Source organism: Exophiala dermatitidis (genome assembly GCF_000230625.1).
Source record: "Exophiala dermatitidis NIH/UT8656 unplaced genomic scaffold supercont1.2, whole genome shotgun sequence".
Classification (NCBI taxonomy): domain Eukaryota; kingdom Fungi; phylum Ascomycota; class Eurotiomycetes; order Chaetothyriales; family Herpotrichiellaceae; genus Exophiala; species Exophiala dermatitidis.
The window spans coordinates 3,941,742-3,961,154 of record NW_008751647.1 but is presented as its reverse complement, the minus strand read 5'-3'; the positions used below and the strand labels follow the sequence as shown (position 1 = coordinate 3,961,154).

Here is a 19,413-nt window from a genome sequence, read left to right as displayed (position 1 = left end):
GACTCCCTTCCTAGTAACACCTCAAATGGCTAAACATACCTAGGCAGCCACTGGCGGCTCCATATACACGGCGCCCACGACGCTGCGGGCACAGACTAGGACCATCATACAGTCTGCGATAAATGGGGAGTAATATTGCAGTTGATAGATGCGCTCTGCCGCAAAGATTCCCTGATGCGAGGATCAACACTGTTGGTCTCGGCGTAAGGGGAAGTGTTCAGAGCGCAAGCGCAAATAATCACGACTACGACTCTTGGTCCAGGTCACTCCGCTCCGTCGTCACTGCGATACCAAGACTGCTTCTACTTGGATCCGCCAAACTGCAGCCTTCATCTTCCGGCACCAATATACGACTCCAACCGATTGTGTCCGCTGGTCCATACAATTTCACTGTCGCATCGCCGACCCAGGTCCATTGACCCCGAGCCTCGATCCGACGCCTCCGTTTTCAACCTTGCGAGAGTATAGTCGCTGGTTTTGTCCATCCGCAGACTTGCAGGCAGACCTCTACCACCCCAACCCCTCCGATAACATTCGACTCCGAGGCCCTGTTTAGCCCGCTGCAACCGCGGGCAGCGTCAATTTGCTCGGACCAAGTCAGCAACTTCTCACTTCTAGTACAGGAGGATTCTTTTTTAGCGCACCCGCGATCGAATTCACAAATAAAGAGCATGGCGGACCAGTCGTCGGCACCCAAACCGAGCAGCAGCGTCAAGCTCGTGCTGCTGGGAGAGGCAGCTGTTGGAAAGGTGGGTTGCGCACAGTGGTTACGCGAACTCAATAGCTTCTTGTCTTGGTGCCATATTCTCCCGTCTTCCTTCCGGCGTTGACCCTTGGAGACGTGTGGGTTCCACAGTCAAGATCGTGATACTTTATCTTGAGGTCAAATGGAGGCGCTGTTCAGGAGACTCTGCAAGCATGCAAGATAGAAGTGCGAATACCATGGCTAACATGCTGCACAGTCGTCTCTCGTTCTCCGCTTCGTCAACAATGATTTTCAAGAAAACAAGGAGCCCACCATTGGCGGTACGTATACCTTCATATGCTTTGCTGTCTAGGGTTACCCTGGCTCAAGGCGCCACTGGAGAATCCTAGGTTTGTCAACTGACATTTAGACAGCCGCCTTCCTCACTCAGAAGATTTCCCTGCCCAACCGGATCATCAAGTTCGAGATTTGGGACACGGCCGGCCAAGAACGATTCGCCTCCCTTGCGCCTATGTACTACCGCAACGCACAGGCAGCTCTGGTCGTCTACGATCTGACCAAACCTACATCGCTTGTGAAGGCCAAACATTGGGTGGCCGAGCTGCAGAGGCAAGCATCACCAGGCATTGTGATCGCCCTGGTAGGAAACAAATTGGACCTCTGCTCTGAGACGTCCGGCGATAGCGATGCGACGGCCGAATCTGCCGAGAACGAAGAGGGAGGGGACTCGGCAGAGGCCGAGCCGACAGACAGCGGCGACGCACGAAAGATCTCTACTCGGGAAGCCAAGGCTTATGCAGAAGAAGAGGGTCTTCTTTTCTTTGAGACATCTGCCAAAACAGGCACCAACGTAGCCGACGTCTTCTCTGCGATTGCCAACGCCATCCCAGAGACATCGTTGAAAGGAGCAAGAGGAGCTGGCGGCAGCGGTACGCAGGCGGCGCTGTCGGGGGCCGCCAACCGTGCGGATGAAGCCCGGGTTAATCTCACGGACCGGGCGAAACAAAAGAGCGACAACTGCGCCTGTTGATCATATCGTTTGGTGGGGTTGTGGCCTCTTAAGTCTTATGTGGCTGATCGATTGATGAAAGAGACACAGCAGATTGCTGCGAAATCATGCGTTAGGACTCGACAAGGACAGTAGCAGTAATGCTGCCAGACCCAAGTGCTTATGGCTGTCTTGCTGTTACCCTGGTTGCGAAGGGTGATCTGATACCACTAAATACACCTTTGGAGTTTTAGGATGGGCATTGTTTTTGTTGTCACGTCTCGGTGGGTGCTCAACAATTGGGATTGGTATTTATTCTCTTGTTCGAGATAGTGGCAGTGGTAACATGGTAGCAATGGAAGCAGATGGACACGAACAGGAGGATTCCTTCGTTCAGGACCTTTCTTCCGATTTTGCTGTCACTCCCGGCCGCGCTGAACAATCGTCCTTCACTGAGCCGCGGTAAGGCTTAAGAGGAGTAGCTGTTCTGCGATTGACTGTTCTACCTTTCCTACTCTAGCGCTGCCTCATAGCATGGACGTCCCCTGCAGGACTGAGATAGCCGGCCTACTATCTTCTTTCTCGGGCCACCTTTGACTTTCGCGCTTAGGTCAATTTCTTGACTGGGAAGGGGCTGTACATCGCCTCTTCTTAGATAATATTATTTGAACACCATATCGACTACTCTCTAAGACGCTGGTTCGATCTAGTGTCTTCTCAAGAGTGGTGACGGTATACTATCGGAGAAGATTGCTTACTAACAACGTCCTACGAACTAAACGTAACAAATGCAACAAATACATCAAACACAACAAACATATTCTGAATGACGTCATGCTTGAAAGCCAACGCGGGTAAACACCACTACATCATCGATGGGACTTTTGGTCAATCGTGAACACGGGAGCCTCATCCGTCACTGGCAACATTTTCTGGTCGCGGTTCAGGTTCAAGTTGTTTCTGACGACAGACACTGGCACACTATTAAAATATCCTCACCACCACTTCTTCTCCCTCCCGACGTGCACACAACCCAACGTCCCACCACTATCTGCATTTCCATTCCAAACCGACGCATCCAGCAAACCCAACCCATACGTGCGTGTCCGTACCTTTCCTATCCAACATGTCGGACCGGGTAAAGCAGGTCGCAGCCGAAGAGGCCGAAAGAGTCAAGGCGATAACCAAAGACGCTTTTCAATCGCAGGCGTACCTGTATCCGTTCAAGGTAAGAAAAAATATCCTCCCTACATACCCGCAGTTACTAACATCTTTCTAGGGCATCTTCTACTTCGTAACCCACAAGGACCTATGGCGACCATTGATCTCGAAACTAGCTCCTACAATCACCCTCAGTGTCGGCGTCACGACATTCATGTTCCTAGTAGCATATGTCCCTCAAGCAGCCATCATGGCCTTCACATCTGGCCCCGTCGCCGCCATCTCAGCAGCCCTGCTCACACTCAGCGAGAGCTCGACACTCATCAACCTTTTGTCCCGAACATTTCTGATCGAAGAAGCCCTCATCGACACGTTCGATGGGACTTTGTTGTCTCGAGGCTGCACGAACCTGGTCAGCGAAGGCCGACAAGTTCAGGGAGGTGGAAGCGCAGACAACATCGCCCGGCTGGGCAAACTGATCAAGAAGCCGTTTGCCAAATTCACCCCGAACGCCATCATTCGATATCTGCTGTATCTGCCGCTCAACTTTATTCCGATTGTTGGAACCTTGGTGTTTATCCTCTTGCAGGGTAAACGAGCCGGTCCCGCTGCGCATACCCGCTATTTCCAGCTTAAGGGCTGGTCCAAGAGACAGCGTGAAATCCATGTCGAAGACTTCCGTGGCGGTTATACTTCGTTTGGTGTCACTGCTTTTGTGCTGGAGATGATCCCCTTTGCGAACCTGGTTTTTGCTTTTACCAATACCGTCGGTGCGGCGCTTTGGGCTGCCGATATTGAGAAGAACGCGACGATTTCGCCAAAGGTCCGCGAGTTGGCTCAGAAGGCTGAATGAGGGATTGATACCTGCGGTTGGAGGCTGGGCCGATCATGAACGAAGGCTTAGCTGATAGTCTCACGGTGTCCTGCTCGCCGGTCCGCGCGGAAGTTATTGTATCTCCGCGCCGCACAAGACATGAGCTATGGCAGGCCTTGGACGGCCGACTATTCGAAAAGCAATTTGCCGTGTTGTGGGGGGACACGGCTTGTTAACTCGCGAGACTCATGTCTCCAAGGTTGGCGCTTCAAACTGAAGCCCTTTAAACAAACCAGAGGCTTCAGCAAGCATTAGAAATGGCTAGAAAGAATGAATGGATGATTGATTGTCCGATATGATGAAGTCCTTTCGCGAGGCTATTTTGCATCTCGATTGGAACTTTCGTGAAACGGGAGAAGCACTCTCAAGATTTCAGGTAATTGCGACAAGACTTGGTCTCGTCCCTGGCGCCCGCCCTCATCATCACCCCCATGGCTTCACCGTCGTCGTCCCCTCGACGAGTTCTCGGACTAGTGATCGTTTACATGTCGCTCCCGTTGCCGGCACTCGTGTTTTGTTTTGTTTTGTTACTCTTGCGCTCGCCAACCCTGCTCAACCTCACCCACTGGCACTGCACCCAGTGCTACGGACTCAAACCCAAACCATTGGAACACAACACGCTTTCGCCCAGAATCTGATTCCAAGTTCGATTCGAACAAGTTTCATCAGCAGCAGTGATCGTGATATTTCTACTCGTTTGTTCTGCCTTTGCTCGCTCTAAAGCATTATCTGTTCAAAATTGCAATTGGAACAGGATACCAGCCATTCCATTGAACGAAATTTTAACCCTCAATAAACAAAACAAGACGCGACGAAAGGAAAGGAAAATATAGGCAACGGAGAAACAAGAAAGGACATCATGAATCATCAATATCACCATGGCTCCTCCTCACTCGGCTTCTGCCAGTGGCTGACGACGAAGACAATGATGGCCGTCCTTTGCATTTCGGTTTTGATGTCCTCGAGACCAGACACCATGGTGGTTTCAGCTCCATTGAACGGAGGCATGAGCACCAACCTCGACTTCGAGTCCGCGATCTCATCGTCATCATCCACCTTCTCTGTTTCCGGCGCGTTGCACTCGTCCTGCTCGACTCACTCTGGTCTTCACAGAGCCCTGACCAACTCGAACCAGACCTGTGCCCGTGCCGCAGCAGCAGCATCCAGTATAAGTATCAGCATCACCGGGATGGATGCCGAGATCGAAATCACGGACTCAACGACAGGCGTACACGGATTCCCGCAAACACATACCCATACCTCATCAACGTCGTCATTCACTCCGTATCAGCATCAGGATTCGCGGGAACCAGTGTCAATGCCGATGCCAACGCCAGCAACGCCATGCACCGGCTCATCGAGCGAGACAGACTGCGTGACTGCGACTGCGACCGGAACCGCCTTCATTTCTTCCCATCCATTCTCGCCAATCCCAGTCCCATGCGCCGCGGCAAACGGGACACAATTGGTCGGGGTCGGCGATAGCAGCCATGTCTATACCATAATCTGCGACATTGATTTCCCCGCCGAGGCAAATATATACCCGTTCGTGCCTGCAGGTTCGTTTGATGAGTGTTTGATGCAATGTGAGATTTGGAATGGTCGACAACAACATGATCAACAAAAACAGAATGCAAGTGGAAATGCACATTATTGTGCTGGATTCGTTTTCGCTCCTGAACGAATCCACATGGGCGATAACTGTTATCTCAAGTCGTCGGTGAATGAACCTGGTTCGGCGACCATTCATTTGGTTGGGGCGACGCTTGTGACTGGATCTGGCTCTATCTCGAGGCCTAACCCGACGACCTGGTCATCGTCGTCGTCAATGGTGAGCAGCAGACCTACTGGGTCTGGGGAGTGTTGATGGGGGTTTCCGTTCATGGTGATGGATAATCTCTGAGGATGGCGACCAAGACGACGATGGGAGTGATGGCATCTGAGAATGACACTAAACACAGTTCTTGCTTAGCCGAGTCGAGTGCCTGCCCTGGAGACGGGTATTGATGTGGATTGGATGTTTGTTGATACGAATGTGGATCAGACCGCTTTTCAAAGTCAAGGTCGCCTTAGGGGTGTTTTGCTGGGATGAGAGCTTCCAGGGACAACAATGCCTTGATGTACGATTTGCCATGGACCGAGATGCGAATTTGGGGGATTGCAAAGGAGCTGAAACTCAAGGTTTTGCTGGTCTCACAGGAAGCAGAACGAAAAAGCGTATGCAGAGAACATACAGTACCTGCTCAGCGTGGGACGATGGCGGATATCGCTAGCGGTCTTGATTTTTTGCTTTCTCTGCAGAGGGATATCACCGTTGCTGCTCCTGCTTCTGCCAATGATAAAGCGAGTATGCTCAAGGCTTCGAGGTTGAATGAGTAGTCATGATACCCTGGAACCTAGTACCTACCTCTCTCTCTCTTGGTTTGTGCTTGTTCGGGACTTGGCTAGGCCTGGGCTTTGGGCTTTGGGAACGGCATCAACTGAGAGGGGAAAGATCCTTGGGTTTACCTCTGCCTGCCGTGTTTCACAATTATTTAGTCCACAAAGGTCTGAAGGTTCAGATCTTTGGACATCGGGACAAGGTTTGGCTTTGGCTGTTGGAGGCATGCCACGAGTTTCAAGGGCCCACCTTTTATTTGCGTCGAAAGCATTGCCTCTGAGATTGATGTTCATCTTGGTGTTGATTGTTGCCTTTTCAGTAGCTGGGTACCTACCTGTACTTGACTTATGCGTGGACATGAGGACAGAAGAGAACTTACTCGTACAGTTGACTAAGGTACCGCATTGTAGCACGTACAGGTAACCTGCTGGACCTCCCTGGTAGGCAGATAGTTAGGTCCAAGTTGAATTTGGATATTTGACCCGTTACTCCGACGCCTCAACCGCCGTCCGAGTCCTGATCTGCACCCGCACGGCTGCAATCGTTTAGCCGGATCTCCTCCTCACCCCCCCTCCGCCTCCACTGCCCCTGACACGCACCACTGCCTGTGCAGTCCAATCCTGCCTGGGTAGAGTACAGTATGAGCACCTATTTTTATTAGGTCGTATCCCTGTCCGCTTTCCCCGCGTCCGAGGAAGATCCCGCATTCCACTAGTCAGCTCCCTCGAGGGGTTGAAGAGGAGAACACGATGTGCATGTGCTATGTTACGGTGCGGGTGGCAATACTCCGAAGCCAGGTGAGCATCGGCAGTCAAACAATCAGTTTCCGACGAGGGGAAGGGAAGGTGAAGGAACACCTTGGTGTGGCTGTGGCTCTCTACATATACCTTTACCTGAACTTAGACATACAATATATTGTGTCTATGTCGTGTTTGGACACAACACACCAACTTTAACGGCTAGACACGTGGTATCATTGTCAAAGGGAATCGAGCGCTCTTGCTGCCGTGGCCTGAGGGTAAAACAACAACTACAACTACAGTAAATACTCCTGCCCTCAATTCGGTTGTTGATTGAAGATCGTACACCCCACGAGACACTCTTTGTCTCGCTGGTACCAGCAAAGAACACAAAATGGCGGGAGGTGAAGCCACCGGGTCTGCCGATACTGGTACTAGCACTACCGGTGCTGCTTCTACCGACACACAGAGTCAAAGCCAGCAACAGCAAGGTCAACAACAAGGGGAGGGATCCTTCCCCCTAGCAGCACAGATATCCCTCAAAGAATTCCAAATCCCAGACTTCCCATCCCAGGCATCGCGGCTCCGTCAACTCACATTGACCGCCGACATCAAGCTGGACGAGTACCAGGGCAAAGTGCAGATCCCAGACGATGCAGTCGTCACACAACCACCGCTCCCAAACCTGCCACAGTCAATCACGCACTTGAATTTGGAGTTGTTCGGGCTCGGATTCCCCGGGAAACCGCCCTTTCTAGGCCGCTTGGCCCGGTCGCTGCCGAACCTGAGCAGCGTGACCTTCTTCAGCTGTTTGATTGATGGATTGGACGACCATTCGCGCAAAGATGCGGAGGCGTTTTTCCGCCTACTCCCAAATCTGCAGGAATTGCATCTCATCGACTCGTTTGCAAGACCAGGCTTCTTTGAGACGTTGGGTAAGATTCTGGAAGAACGTGCATCAGCATCACAGCAACAAGATAAAGACAGTGGTGGCGGCGGTGGCTTAAAGGTCGTCAATGTCAGCTATACGTTCCGAGGACATGAAGATAGCGATTTCCTGGCTCGGGTGCATGGCGCAGAATTGCCAAAGTTGATTGTCAAGGGGGTGGTGGGTGCGAGTTTTGATTTCGTGCCTGAAGCGGTGGATGAGTTGGCTGAAGAAGAGGACAAGGATGGTGACCAACAGAACGGGAATGAGGGTGAGGGCGAAGAGAAGAAAAAGAAGAAAGAAAACATTGCAGAGGGGATTCTGCCGTTCGCCAGTGATGGCAGAGCTCCGGCGGCTTTGAAGAAGAGGTTTGAAGACTTGAGGGAGGCCGGAGATGGAGCACTTCAGAGTTTGAGGGTGCTAAACCTGGGCATGTGGTCGCTTCGTCCGGCGGAGGTGGGCGAGATTGTGGTCAAGGCCTGTGCTGGTGGAAGTGGTGGAAAGGCAGGTCTGGCTGATTTGACCGTCAGCGTCTTGCTCGAGGAGAATTGGATTGAGGAGTTCATCAAGGGCTTTGGAGAGAAAGATAATGGTACTGCGCCAGATTTGGAGGGCATTGAAGTCATTGGAGTCCCTAGCAATGCGAATGAAGTGGGCGAAGGTGAGGATGGGCCGGATTGGAAGCAGGGAGGAGGTCTGTCTTTGGTGAAACTGGCTGATGTGCAGAGACTGAACGAGGTTTGTCCGAGACTGGGCAAGTTCGGAATGAGTATCCTCAAGGTCAAGAGTGCGCCGAATGTGCTCTTCTTCAAGGAGGGGGAGTCGTGGACACAACAGTAGTAGATAGACAAGGCGTTAGTAGTCGCTTACTGTAGGTTTGATATGGTCATCAAGGAAGAATATCCCTACATCTCCTGTCCCTTTTTTGGCTATTTGGCTTGAGCGGGCTGAGTCATTGCACATGCACAATTGATGCTCATCACACTTGAGAGCCTCTGTGAGAATGCTTCCCTGAACTGGGTTTAACAGGACACTTCGGACAGCTGTAGGAGAGAAGTTTGGTTGTTGGTGTTGGTGTCTCAGGGAGTTGATGCACGCTATTCTGGAACAAGTTAGCTCCGTCTTTTCAAACATCTGTCATCGACATTCAATCTTGTCTCGAGAACAACATACAATCGTAGATGGACGTCAGATAAAAGGGATGCTGTTACACAGTGGTCATCCTGATCTTATGCAATATCTCTGCAAGCACTTTGTGATGGACAACCGTAAGTAGGGTGGTATTCGCAGCGCAGCAGATGTGGACGCTGGGCCTTGGCTGCGGACCATGGCATTGGCATTGGATGTTCCAAAGTGAGGCCGCTTCTGCTCGCTATCCATGGAGCTCTGATTTTAGCTGCTTGAGTCCAATTGGCGAAGGGATGCCCTCGAGTCAAGTTTGCGGCTGTATTCTGACCATGGGATGTCCCATATGTGAGCTTCTTTCCCCCAGCGCTAGCCAGGACGCGTTCCTGAAGGAAAATCACCCGGTCGAAGCGGGCTATGGTGGACTTATGGAAGAAATCAAGACTGCCACAAGACCCAAAACCATAATGATGGAAAGAAGGCAATTTGAAGAGGGCAGGAAAAGGCCAGGCGGAGTCTCGAACGAGACTTTGGCGAGGCAGGTCGATACTTGGATGCCCTGCTGTCTGCTCAGTGTTCCGTCAAATTACACAAGGTTCTTTCGAATCGCGATCGGCCGGAGCTGGAGTCGTTGTCCAAAGTAACAGTCTAGCACCGCATCTTACAGGCCGCGAGGCATATAATCACCGGGATCGTCCAAGGCGGAAAGCGAAACAATTCCAACGGCGGTAGGCTAGACAGAAGACCAATGGAAAATTAGGGAAAAATCATATGGTTCAAGGGCTCGCTGTGTCTGAGCGGATCCCGCTCAGCCTTGCATGACCTTCCCCATCACATGGCAATCCCATCAACATAAGATACACTGGCGTCCTCCCCAACCACAACACAACAAAGCGCTCAACTCTTGGCGATCAGACTTTTGGCGACAGACTTTTGAAAATTAACAGGTTAATATTTGAGTCACTGAATTCCTTCCAACAATCAGCCGGGGGGACAGATGGCTCAGTCGTTAGTGCACTGCACTGACTGACCAACTGTCCTTGATTTGCCGGAGATTTGACGAGTTCTTACTTGCTCTGCTGACTTATCCTCTATACTGGTAGGATATACCTGATGACCCATAGTCGCCCTCCAAGGGACTACGGCGAGGGTATTGGTACGGGAGTACACGGTAAGTCGGGTCACAAGTAAGATAAGTCGACATCGTCAAATCTCCTCCCCATAAAAAACCCTCGGGTACTAGTATCCGAGGGTTTCACTCCCCTACACCGGATGGTAAACGGTGTAGGCGGCGAGTGTTTTTGTTGGTCTGGGGTTCAAATTGCCGGTTGTACGGGCTTGGTTTTCTTTTTGTTCTTTTTCGCACCAGTCTGAGTTGTCATACCGCCCGGCAGAAAGTTACTGACGGGGGATACACGGCGCCCTCCCCGGGAATGGTTTCTCCCTTACGTCGCCTCGGCTACCCTGTGGATCTCTACTCATGAAATACGACCAGGTATTTTGTCGGAGGTGCTTACTTCACAGCCTCCAGAATATGCTACATGGGTCAAGCAAGCCGGGCGGGTAGTTGCACTTTTCTGGACCACCAACGGGTGTCTGAACGCATCCCGTGCTCGCGCAGGACACCAAGCGATCGACATGCCTCCCGTCGCGGTCCACCAAACAGCGAAAGACCATGAGTTGTTCATACAGTTGTACTGCACAACACCGACTATCGACGATCGATTAGCGTACCGATGATCCTACAACATCTCTACTACAATTCTCTCCAGCTGCAAAAGCAAGCCATGGCCACTTCCAAGGCTACAAGTGACATTGCATATCATGATGCACAAAGTACCACCGCATGGTTTGACAGTGAGTTACCACAGGCTGTGGCGCTTTCTGTCTCGTGTAAATCGTACCCTCTTGTCCACTGAGTTCACTGCTCTGTAACACAGCATGACGGAACCTCGAGAAACGAACATTCGAGAAAAGTGCCGTCCGTTCACGGGGGATGTGACGTGCCACAGCTTGGGGTTTTGGATAACAGCAATCGAAGCTGGATGACAGCAAACCTACACCGGTTTGATGGCGACACAGCTGCCTCACCTCATCGTTTGTGCCTCGTTGTGCAGTCGTTTGTGTGCTGTCCAACGACATCCGTTTGCTGACTGTCGTGATGGAGCGACCAGAGAGAGTCTTTTCGATCTGGCCTATTTCTATTTATCCATGGCTTACCCTTCACTGCTGTCGATGTGCAGTCGGTGAGTGAAAAACAGAGCAACGTTGTGTATGAACTTTGGAACAGCATTCTGTCCGTGGATTGAGCATCTATCTCACCCAGCACTGGCATCTGGCCAGCCAATTGATTTTTCGTCTACCAGTGACATTACAACTTCCGCATACACCGCTTATATACAGGAGTGAAGAAGGTTAGCCGTCCTCAATGCCTCCTGGAGGCATCTATCTCATCTAAATCGCTTCGATCTCAACTCTTCACTCAAGGCCATCAGCATCACCAGAAACCAACTGAACACTTCACTGTATAGACACTGCCCCAGCGTGTCCATACAGATGCGTTTACTGCAATTGTGTTCAATCATCTGTCCACCTAATAAGTTCAACTGCGCACCTGACTACTCACTACCGCTCCTCATCACTTATCACTCCTCAGAGCTGGGTTTGGTCCTCATCACTCACCACTCCCCCAGAATCGACTTGGATTAGTTCTGGTTTGCCAACACTCACAAACCAAACAAAACAGTTTGACCACCACCCATCCATCCCATCAGTGCCATCACTCTATCCATCCCATCACTCAACCAACAAACCAACCATGGCGACCAGACATATAAATTCCGCTCGAAGACGACATCGTCTCTTCGATTCCGATTCACCATACAACAGGTCGTCCTCATCCACAACCACATCGATACTGATACCCAGCCCAAGTCCGATACCACCACCACAACCACCATCACTGGTCAACCACTCAGTTTCTATCCCACCACCGAATCTAAATATACAAGAAAATAATACAGCCTCTAGCGACCCTGTTCCTCGAGACAAGGCTCGTCAGCGTCGGGCCAAAATGACAAATTGTATAATCTGCGGATCCAACAAAGGAGAATTCTACCAATGTAACTGCGACACAGAGTACGCGAGTTCTTCATCAGCTGCAGACTCGAAGAATGCCTGTGCCAGTACAACGACCACGACCACGAGTACGACGGGAGGAGGCTCGGGAGGCTCAGGAGGGTCCTCGAGCTCAGGGGGAAGCTCCGGGGTGACTTCTGGGTTTACGTCCGAGCAATGGGATTATGTGGGGAGGAAGTTGGGGGAGAAATAGGTACCTAGTACCTACTAGTAGGCAGTGAGATTGTGAGACTTCGGTTGATATTGATGGGAGGGAGACCAGCTGGAATGTTGGAGTGAGTGAGAGATGAGTGAGAGATGAGAGACGAGACTCGAGGGATGAATGCCTAACGACTGATGACTTATGTGTTATGAGATGACCTGAGAGCCTAGCCTGGTACGGTCTCAGAGTCCGAACAAATACCTCACATACCTCACACTTACTACATAGGTATTCGGGCCTGACGGCTTATTAGCTAGTATTTGCGGATGGTACTAGGAGTCTGTCTGTTGATGGTACCTCCCAAAATGATATCTGTGTCTCCATGAGGAAGCAGGATACTAGTAGTATGCTCTCATACTAAATCATTCAACTTTAAGGTACCTCACACGCCTTCCTGATATTTCTCTTGTCTTTACCGATTTTCATATCAGAGCAAATCAGATCAAATCACATCACATTGTCTAAAATATTTCTTCTCTCAATTCATTCCTAATTGTGTCTCAAGTTCAACGTGGAGTGCATTGCACTGCAGTACCGCCTCGTACGCTACGAATGGCCTCAAGGTATCTCATAGCTTCATACTCATATCATAGCTTCATACCGTCAAGCCACAATCCCACTCGTCACAGTAGCAGATCCAGCACTCGTCCCTATTTCCGTCCCACTCCCAGTATCTACACTCGTCGTCCCAGCACTCGTCCTCGTCCTCGTCTCAGTAACTTGCACCGTATCCGTCATCCTCACCGTTACCGTCACAGTCTGTCCGGGCACTGTTATAGACTCCAAATATATCGTCCGCGTACTCGTCGGCATTGTCACAGCGACAGTAACTGTCCTCTCCTCCCCGATTGTCGTTGTCTCCGTTTCCTCCCCTTCTTCAGAATCACCATCTACCAATGACAGTGCCGAATCCGACGGGGCAACTAGTCGACTCCTCACAATAGACGTGACCGTACCCACACTCGTAGTGGTCATCGTCGACTCGAACGACAAAGTCGTGGTTGCGATGTATGAGTTGGCGGAAGTTATGATTGCGGTCTATGATTGATTCATCATCATCATCAGCACTGCGCTTATAATCGGAGGAAAGGGAAACAAAATGTAAAAGTCTCGTGACGGGCAGGGTGCAAGGTAGTCAACAAACAAAAACAAAGTGGTAAAAACTTGTAACCGGGCACTAGGTGAGAAGTCGACGAACAAACAGCCTTGACTTGTTTGCATTTGGTTGGTTGGACTTGGCCACAAAGAAAGAGAGTGAGTGAGAAAGAGGGAGAGAAAAACAAGAGTTAAAGTTGCAAGACTTACCCCAGAAAACGACGCGACTGATATTCCTATCCTCGTGGTCGTCGAAGTGATCAGTTGCCAGGATTCGGTGGATGTTAGACAGTTGAGATTGTGGTCTTGAGAAGCCAAAATGGGAATCGGATCTGGTGAACCAGATACACTCATAGTCGTAGACTCCGAGCCCTCAGACGCAGACTCAACCTCTGATCCATTAGTAGTACCAGTAGTCGCTGTTGCTGGACCACATTCCTCAACCCTGACGATGCTTGGAACAACCGCCCCCTTGAGTGATTGCTGATCCTGGACTTGTGCCAAATCATACCAATGCGCCGCGTAGAATGCCATTCCCAACCCTAATTCCGATCCCGTCGTCGGACTCGAAGTTGGACTTGGACCTGTGGGACTCGCAGAAGCCCCGGCCGAACTTGACGCTGCTGCTGCTGCCGTAGCAGGTGCTGAAGCATCAGCAGCACTCACAGTGCCAATGGTGGAACATGTCGTGTCTCTTCTCATCTCACTAGAAAATGTCACCCACTGATCACATCCGCTCACCACGACCGGCATCATCCCTACGGCGGGCGGCGTGAGGGTTGTGGAACAGTAGCGAGTCGTCAGGGCGGAGTAGATTGTTTGACAGCCTTGGTCGTCCATGATGATTCTTGCATCTGGCTCTTGTTGACTTGTCCGGCTGGTTGAGTTGGTAGTCGTATTGACGGCCGAAAACAGGGACGCCGACGCGGACGATGATGAAGGCAGGGTAGTGGTAGTAGTTGTTGTAGTGGTAGACAAGAAAACGGTAGTGCTACCATTTGGTAACATGGCCGTAGCGTTAATTTGGATGATTGATGGAGCAGGAGTACCACTGACAGTGCCATCACCCCCAGCAGTAGCGTCGGTAGTGGTATTCGTTGTATTCGTATTGTCCGCAGCCGCAACCGCAACAGATACAGATGATGATCCATCAGTCATTTCAGGGGATAGAGGTCCAGACGTCGACGACGACACCAAAGTCCATGATAGACTTGACGACGACGTTGACCCAGACCCCGACGTTTTTTGAGAGTCTGAATCTGGAGGACATATCGTGGCAACTGGGATTTGAAGAATCGTGGTTGGGAATTGATATGACGGCATCATTCCCATTGATACTGGTTCTGATTCTGAAGCCGAAGCTGATACTTGTATCGGTGTTGATGCCGTCGTCGATGTAGTTGATATCGGCGTGGTCAGCGCATTGCCGCTGCCGCTGCTTCTGCTGCTGAGAACTGACGACGAGGACGATGTCGATGATGACACCGACGACACCAAAGTCCCACTGCTGCTGCTGGACGCCGACAAGGCTGCAGACCCTACCTCCGAGTTCTGAAGCACGCCCAGCCCTTCAACCGCCGAATTCAGGGTTGACGGTCCAGTGCCATCCTGACGAGGATGGAGTTGTTCTAAACCCTGAGCTTTTGAATCCGATCTCTGTTTCCATCTTGGATGGACATGAGCCTTGCCGTCATGTCTGATCTTCAACTTGAAAGCCGTCCCTGGCACGGCGGAGCTGGGGGTGTTGGCACTGACACTGGCACTGGCACTGACACCGCCCGAACTTGAAGCTGCGACTGTAATGATGGCGAGAAATAGAAATGTGGTCAGTAGCTTGAGTTCCATGATACCAATATCCTGTGCGTATCCGTATCTTTCTCTCAAACACAACCGCAGTCCTTGTCCTTGTCTCAACCTCACGCACACGCACGGCACAGTTTCGTCCTTGACTCGACTCCCGAGTCGGCTTGTGATGGTGGTTTGGAACTTGGACGATATACCAAAGTCAACTCAACTCAACGTTGGTATCGGTAATGCTCTGATCTGCCTTCGCCTGCGAAGGTTAGCTAAGGTTGGAAAGAAATGCCACACACCGACAATACACTGAGTATTTCAAGTTCAACTGCAGATCCGTGAAACAAAAATAACCGACAAGCAAAAAGCAGAGCGTCCAAAAGCAAAGAGACCCCAAGAAAAAAGAGACCAAAAGAAACCAAAAAAGAAAGGTTGGCAAAACGTTGATGCTTGAAAGTGGCAGGGCACGGCAGGATAGGATAGGATCAAATTCAAATCCAGGACCACCACCCTCACCACCACCACCACCTCCTCCTCCTCCTTCACCTCGTAATAGTACAAAAATGTTGGTATTGGTTGGTTGGTCAAGAACATTTGCGGATAACAGGGCTCGATGCCCTGCCAGTGCAGAAGCACAATGGTGAATGCAGGTCTCAGATCGGGACATGAGGAATGCCAACGCAATGCCAATATCAATGCCAATGCTAGCCACTGCATTCATTCATTGTTCACACGACATGTAGGTATGTGTGTGTCATCTGCAAGGTACCAATCATACCTAGGTACTTGGGCTGTCCCACGCCCAGCTCGGCCCATTTTGAAAACTCTCCCTTGATTTTGATCCCTTTGACCCAAACTTCATATTTGAACCCCTTGCTGCTGTTCGCTGTCCAGGAATTTCCAGTTTCATACCACTTCACCTGTCTTTTGCCAAAGCCTGGCCTGGCCTGCCTGACTAGACTACACTAGACTAGACTAGATCTCACTGTCTCGGTCATTGTCATTCATATCGCGGGGCCCGCCCCGGCGGTTGCGACGCATCATCATGATAAGCACTGCTCATAAACTCCATTTCGGAATCCATAGGTGCCGGCTGGAAAGGCATTGTTGTGGCCATTTGGAAATCGGCGCCCGGAAAGTACTGATCATACTGCATCATCGGATCATAAGCGGCAAAACTCTGCGACGTCGGCAACTCGGGAATGGGGTACATGGTCGTCTGGGGCGGTACTGATGCATAGAGACCGGCCGAAGAGAATGGATTGCCAGCAGTGGTATAAGCCGGCATGGGCGGCGGCGCGGTGACTGCCGCAGGAGGAGATGGTTTGCCTGGTGGCATTTGAGGCAGGTCGTCCACACTGCGGCCGACTTTTTGGGCGGCATCTCGAAGCATGGCGAAACACATTGCCCACGCCCGTTTTGCAGACAAGTTATCTTCTGCTAATGCGTGAAGCCAACGGACTCCCTTCTTGCTCGCTTCCAAAATGTTGTCGGCCTCTTCAGGCATATGGTTGGCTCGAAACGATATTTCCAGCATCAACACCGTACAAGCCTGGACAAGCAAATGCAAGATAATCCACCACGGGCCCACGCGGAGAAGTCCAACCGCGTTCGGCTCGTCAGGAATCAAACCCAATGTTCCCATAGCCGCCTCGACACATTTGGATGCCGAGTGCCGGTTGAACTCGAGTGATTTGCCGGATTGGCCGGGGATCTTGCGATCAAGCCGACAAAGACAAGGACGATGGGTGGTCATCTTGGCACTGTAGTAGAAAAAGCCCAAACACAACCGAGCCTCGTAGGAAGCACGATCGCGCTGCTTGCGTCGAAATGCAAATGCCGGTGGCAATCTTTGATACCAGTGCTCGATCTGTTCGTCGAGCTCTCGGATCGTATTTTGCACATCCGACCACGTGCCTTGAATAGAAGCCGGATTGTACAAACGGTGGAAGATGTTCTGGGTCAGTCGGCTCAACTGCACCAGATGCAAAAAGTAGAGGGATGGGTTGGGTGGAACATCCTTGGCCCACTCCAAGTCTCCCTGCGTGCTGAGCATGGAGGGAGATCGAGAGTCGGCTTTGGTTTGGGAACGTGATCGATCGGTGGAAGACGGTGTGAAATTGGAATTGCTAGGAGTCTGTGGGTTCGAGGCCGGCGCTCGGTCACCTTGCTGTCTCTCCTTACTCAACAGCTTGCGACCCTCTTCGGTGTCGAACTGGTCTTCATCCAGCGGCACTGGCAGTGGCGTGGTGCAGTGATCATCCAAGATACAATTCACTCGGCCCGTCATGTTGCACAAACGGTGTTCGAGGGTGTACAGCGCCCACCAAACCCGATAGCGAATTTCCTTCAGCGGGTTTGGCAGATTGGCACTATCATTGCGCATGTTCATCCCCAGAGCACTCGCTTGCCGGACGGCAAGGCCATTCAACAGCCACGCCCGGTTGACCTGGCTGGTGCAGAGCAGATAGAAAGACATCAACCCAATAATCTGTATCTGCTGCAGATCCGGGTGTTGAAACAGGGTTTCCGAGTTGATGTTGAGAAGCCGAGCCCGGGTGAAGTAGATGAGGTGGTCACGCTCGTCCCCTTTCCACTCGGCGTTAACCAGATGCGAGTATTTGGCCCCAATGGCAAAAATCATGTTGAGGATGGCCAGCCACTTTTCCGGTGGATTTTGTACTGTCCCGTTGATGAATCGGCGGAACTGACTGGTGAGATTGACCTTTCCTACCACCGGAAAAGATGGATGGACCCTAGCCATGTAGGCATCAAACAGATGACCGGCAACGTCCGGGGTAGGCATCTCGTACGGGTCAACCGCCTCAAACGTGAAAATGGGAAAGTCGTCGAGGTGATAGCTGGAGTCATTGACGGTGAAGCCTTCGTCCATTTCCGTCAAAGGGGTTTGCAGGTCACCCACTTGACGGCGGGAGGCAAAGGACGCCGTCGATGCGGCCGCCAGAGTTCGTTGTTTCTCGTTTCCCTGGGTGTCACCCTGCCAATCGCCATACTTGTTTTCCTCTCGTAACCGTTGCAACCAGGTCACTTCCGAGTTTTTGCCCATGAATCCAGTCGACCTGGCTTGTTCACGGGTGAAATCCTCGTCCGTCCGATCCAAAGCACCTGTCGACCCCGCGCCGGCCGAGGCGTCTGATTCTGCGCCCGACTCTGATTGCTCTCTCTCGGCGTCGATGGTGGCAAGTGTGTTGGTTTCGGTGGCGTCATATCTGGCAGTATCTTCGCCGTCGAGCGTTGCTTCCTACGAACAGTGAGTACAGCGACTTGACAACAACTCCAACCGGCGTACCTTTTCCAACGCGGCTCGAATCATCCTCGCATCTTGCTCGTTCACCCTGTTCATCAAATCGTTCAATAACCTTTCGTAGTCGGCCACTTTTTCGGTCATGGTGCCGAATTGCCTGTGGCGCGCGTCAGCTCTTGATAATGTAATGTGAAAACCAGGCATAATCCTCACTTCTTGACCCGGTCTCGTTTGCCATCTACGTAAAAACATGCAATCTTAAAGTCCTGGCAATGCCGACAAACCGGTCGCTCTCCACTGCACTTGGTCTTGCGATGCCGACATGGCTCACAAGCATGATTGACCCGGTGTCTCCCTCCCGAACGCGGCGCATCCTGGCCCTCGCCATCCACCGATCTTTTAAGCCTTGGAATGGCTACTTTTGCCGCCTTATGGGCCGCATTGCTCCCGACCGACCGCGGGGATTGGGGAACACGAAAGTGAGAGGCCTGCGCAGGGGAGGAGGGAGTGTGCGCGGACGTGGTTGAGGGTGGGAGGCGAGTTGATTCTGGAGTTTCGATGGATGCGACGGGGACTTGCGCCAGTGGATAGGACCTGACAATGTCGCCTGAAGTCGAGGGCGGCCGCGTGCCTTCACCACGGCGCTGCTGTTGCTGGCCGGGCATCTGGCCGGACGGACGACGGTGGGTTGGAATCAGTTGAGTTCGGTTCGGATCAGATCTGATCAGATCAGATCAGGTTCAGACCGGCGAGATCAGTTCAAACTGCAGTGGTTCTGGATTTGGATTTGGATCTTGGTACTCGGGAGGCGAACAAGTGGATGATCCAAAGGTCAGCGGGGGCAGAATAGTGGCGGCGGGCAGGTTTTGAGTTTCCGATCACGTCGTGAGCAGAAACCTAGGTTTTGTAGGAGTCCTGGATCGCCGTCTGGGGGAGGCGGATCACAGACTGACAGCGCTCGAGGTCAGCGCATGATGGAAGTCACTGCCACAGTCGAGATGAAGAGATCGCTTGCGC

General features: G+C 51.7%; 6 protein-coding genes across 6 annotated transcripts; 4 read left to right on the top strand and 2 right to left on the bottom strand.

The window, feature by feature from the left end:
* Positions 1–54: 54 nt before the first annotated feature.
* On the top strand, positions 55–2,376 carry HMPREF1120_02884 (rab family, other). The gene is made up of 3 exons (XM_009156932.1): positions 55–749; positions 963–1,026; positions 1,120–2,376. Exons 1-3 carry the CDS (start codon positions 672–674, stop codon positions 1,734–1,736), a joined length of 759 nt encoding a protein of 252 aa, XP_009155180.1. The 5' UTR covers positions 55–671; the 3' UTR covers positions 1,737–2,376.
* A 188-nt stretch (positions 2,377–2,564) lies between these two features.
* Positions 2,565–4,337, top strand: HMPREF1120_02883 (uncharacterized protein). Its single transcript, XM_009156931.1, has 2 exons — positions 2,565–2,922; positions 2,974–4,337. The coding sequence occupies exons 1-2, from the start codon at positions 2,821–2,823 to the stop codon at positions 3,706–3,708; spliced, it is 837 nt and encodes a 278-aa protein (XP_009155179.1). The 5' UTR covers positions 2,565–2,820; the 3' UTR covers positions 3,709–4,337.
* Positions 4,338–6,702: 2,365 nt separating this feature from the next.
* Positions 6,703–8,751, top strand: HMPREF1120_02882 (uncharacterized protein). Its single transcript, XM_009156930.1, has one exon. The coding sequence runs from the start codon at positions 7,244–7,246 to the stop codon at positions 8,615–8,617; it is 1,374 nt and encodes a 457-aa protein (XP_009155178.1). The 5' UTR covers positions 6,703–7,243; the 3' UTR covers positions 8,618–8,751.
* Positions 8,752–8,962: 211 nt separating this feature from the next.
* HMPREF1120_02881 (uncharacterized protein) lies at positions 8,963–12,610 on the top strand. Its single transcript, XM_009156929.1, has one exon. It carries the CDS (start codon positions 11,721–11,723, stop codon positions 12,231–12,233), a length of 513 nt encoding a protein of 170 aa, XP_009155177.1. The 5' UTR covers positions 8,963–11,720; the 3' UTR covers positions 12,234–12,610.
* A 235-nt stretch (positions 12,611–12,845) lies between these two features.
* Positions 12,846–15,182, bottom strand: HMPREF1120_02880 (uncharacterized protein; the record flags this gene model as incomplete). The annotated part of the gene is made up of 2 exons (XM_009156928.1): positions 12,846–13,280; positions 13,548–15,182. The coding sequence occupies 2 exons, from the start codon at positions 15,180–15,182 to the stop codon at positions 12,846–12,848; spliced, it is 2,070 nt and encodes a 689-aa protein (XP_009155176.1).
* Positions 15,183–16,131: 949 nt separating this feature from the next.
* HMPREF1120_02879 (uncharacterized protein) lies at positions 16,132–18,720 on the bottom strand (the record flags this gene model as incomplete). Its single annotated transcript, XM_009156927.1, has 4 exons — positions 16,132–18,393; positions 18,442–18,553; positions 18,610–18,634; positions 18,681–18,720. 4 exons carry the CDS (start codon positions 18,718–18,720, stop codon positions 16,132–16,134), a joined length of 2,439 nt encoding a protein of 812 aa, XP_009155175.1.
* Positions 18,721–19,413: the final 693 nt, after the last annotated feature.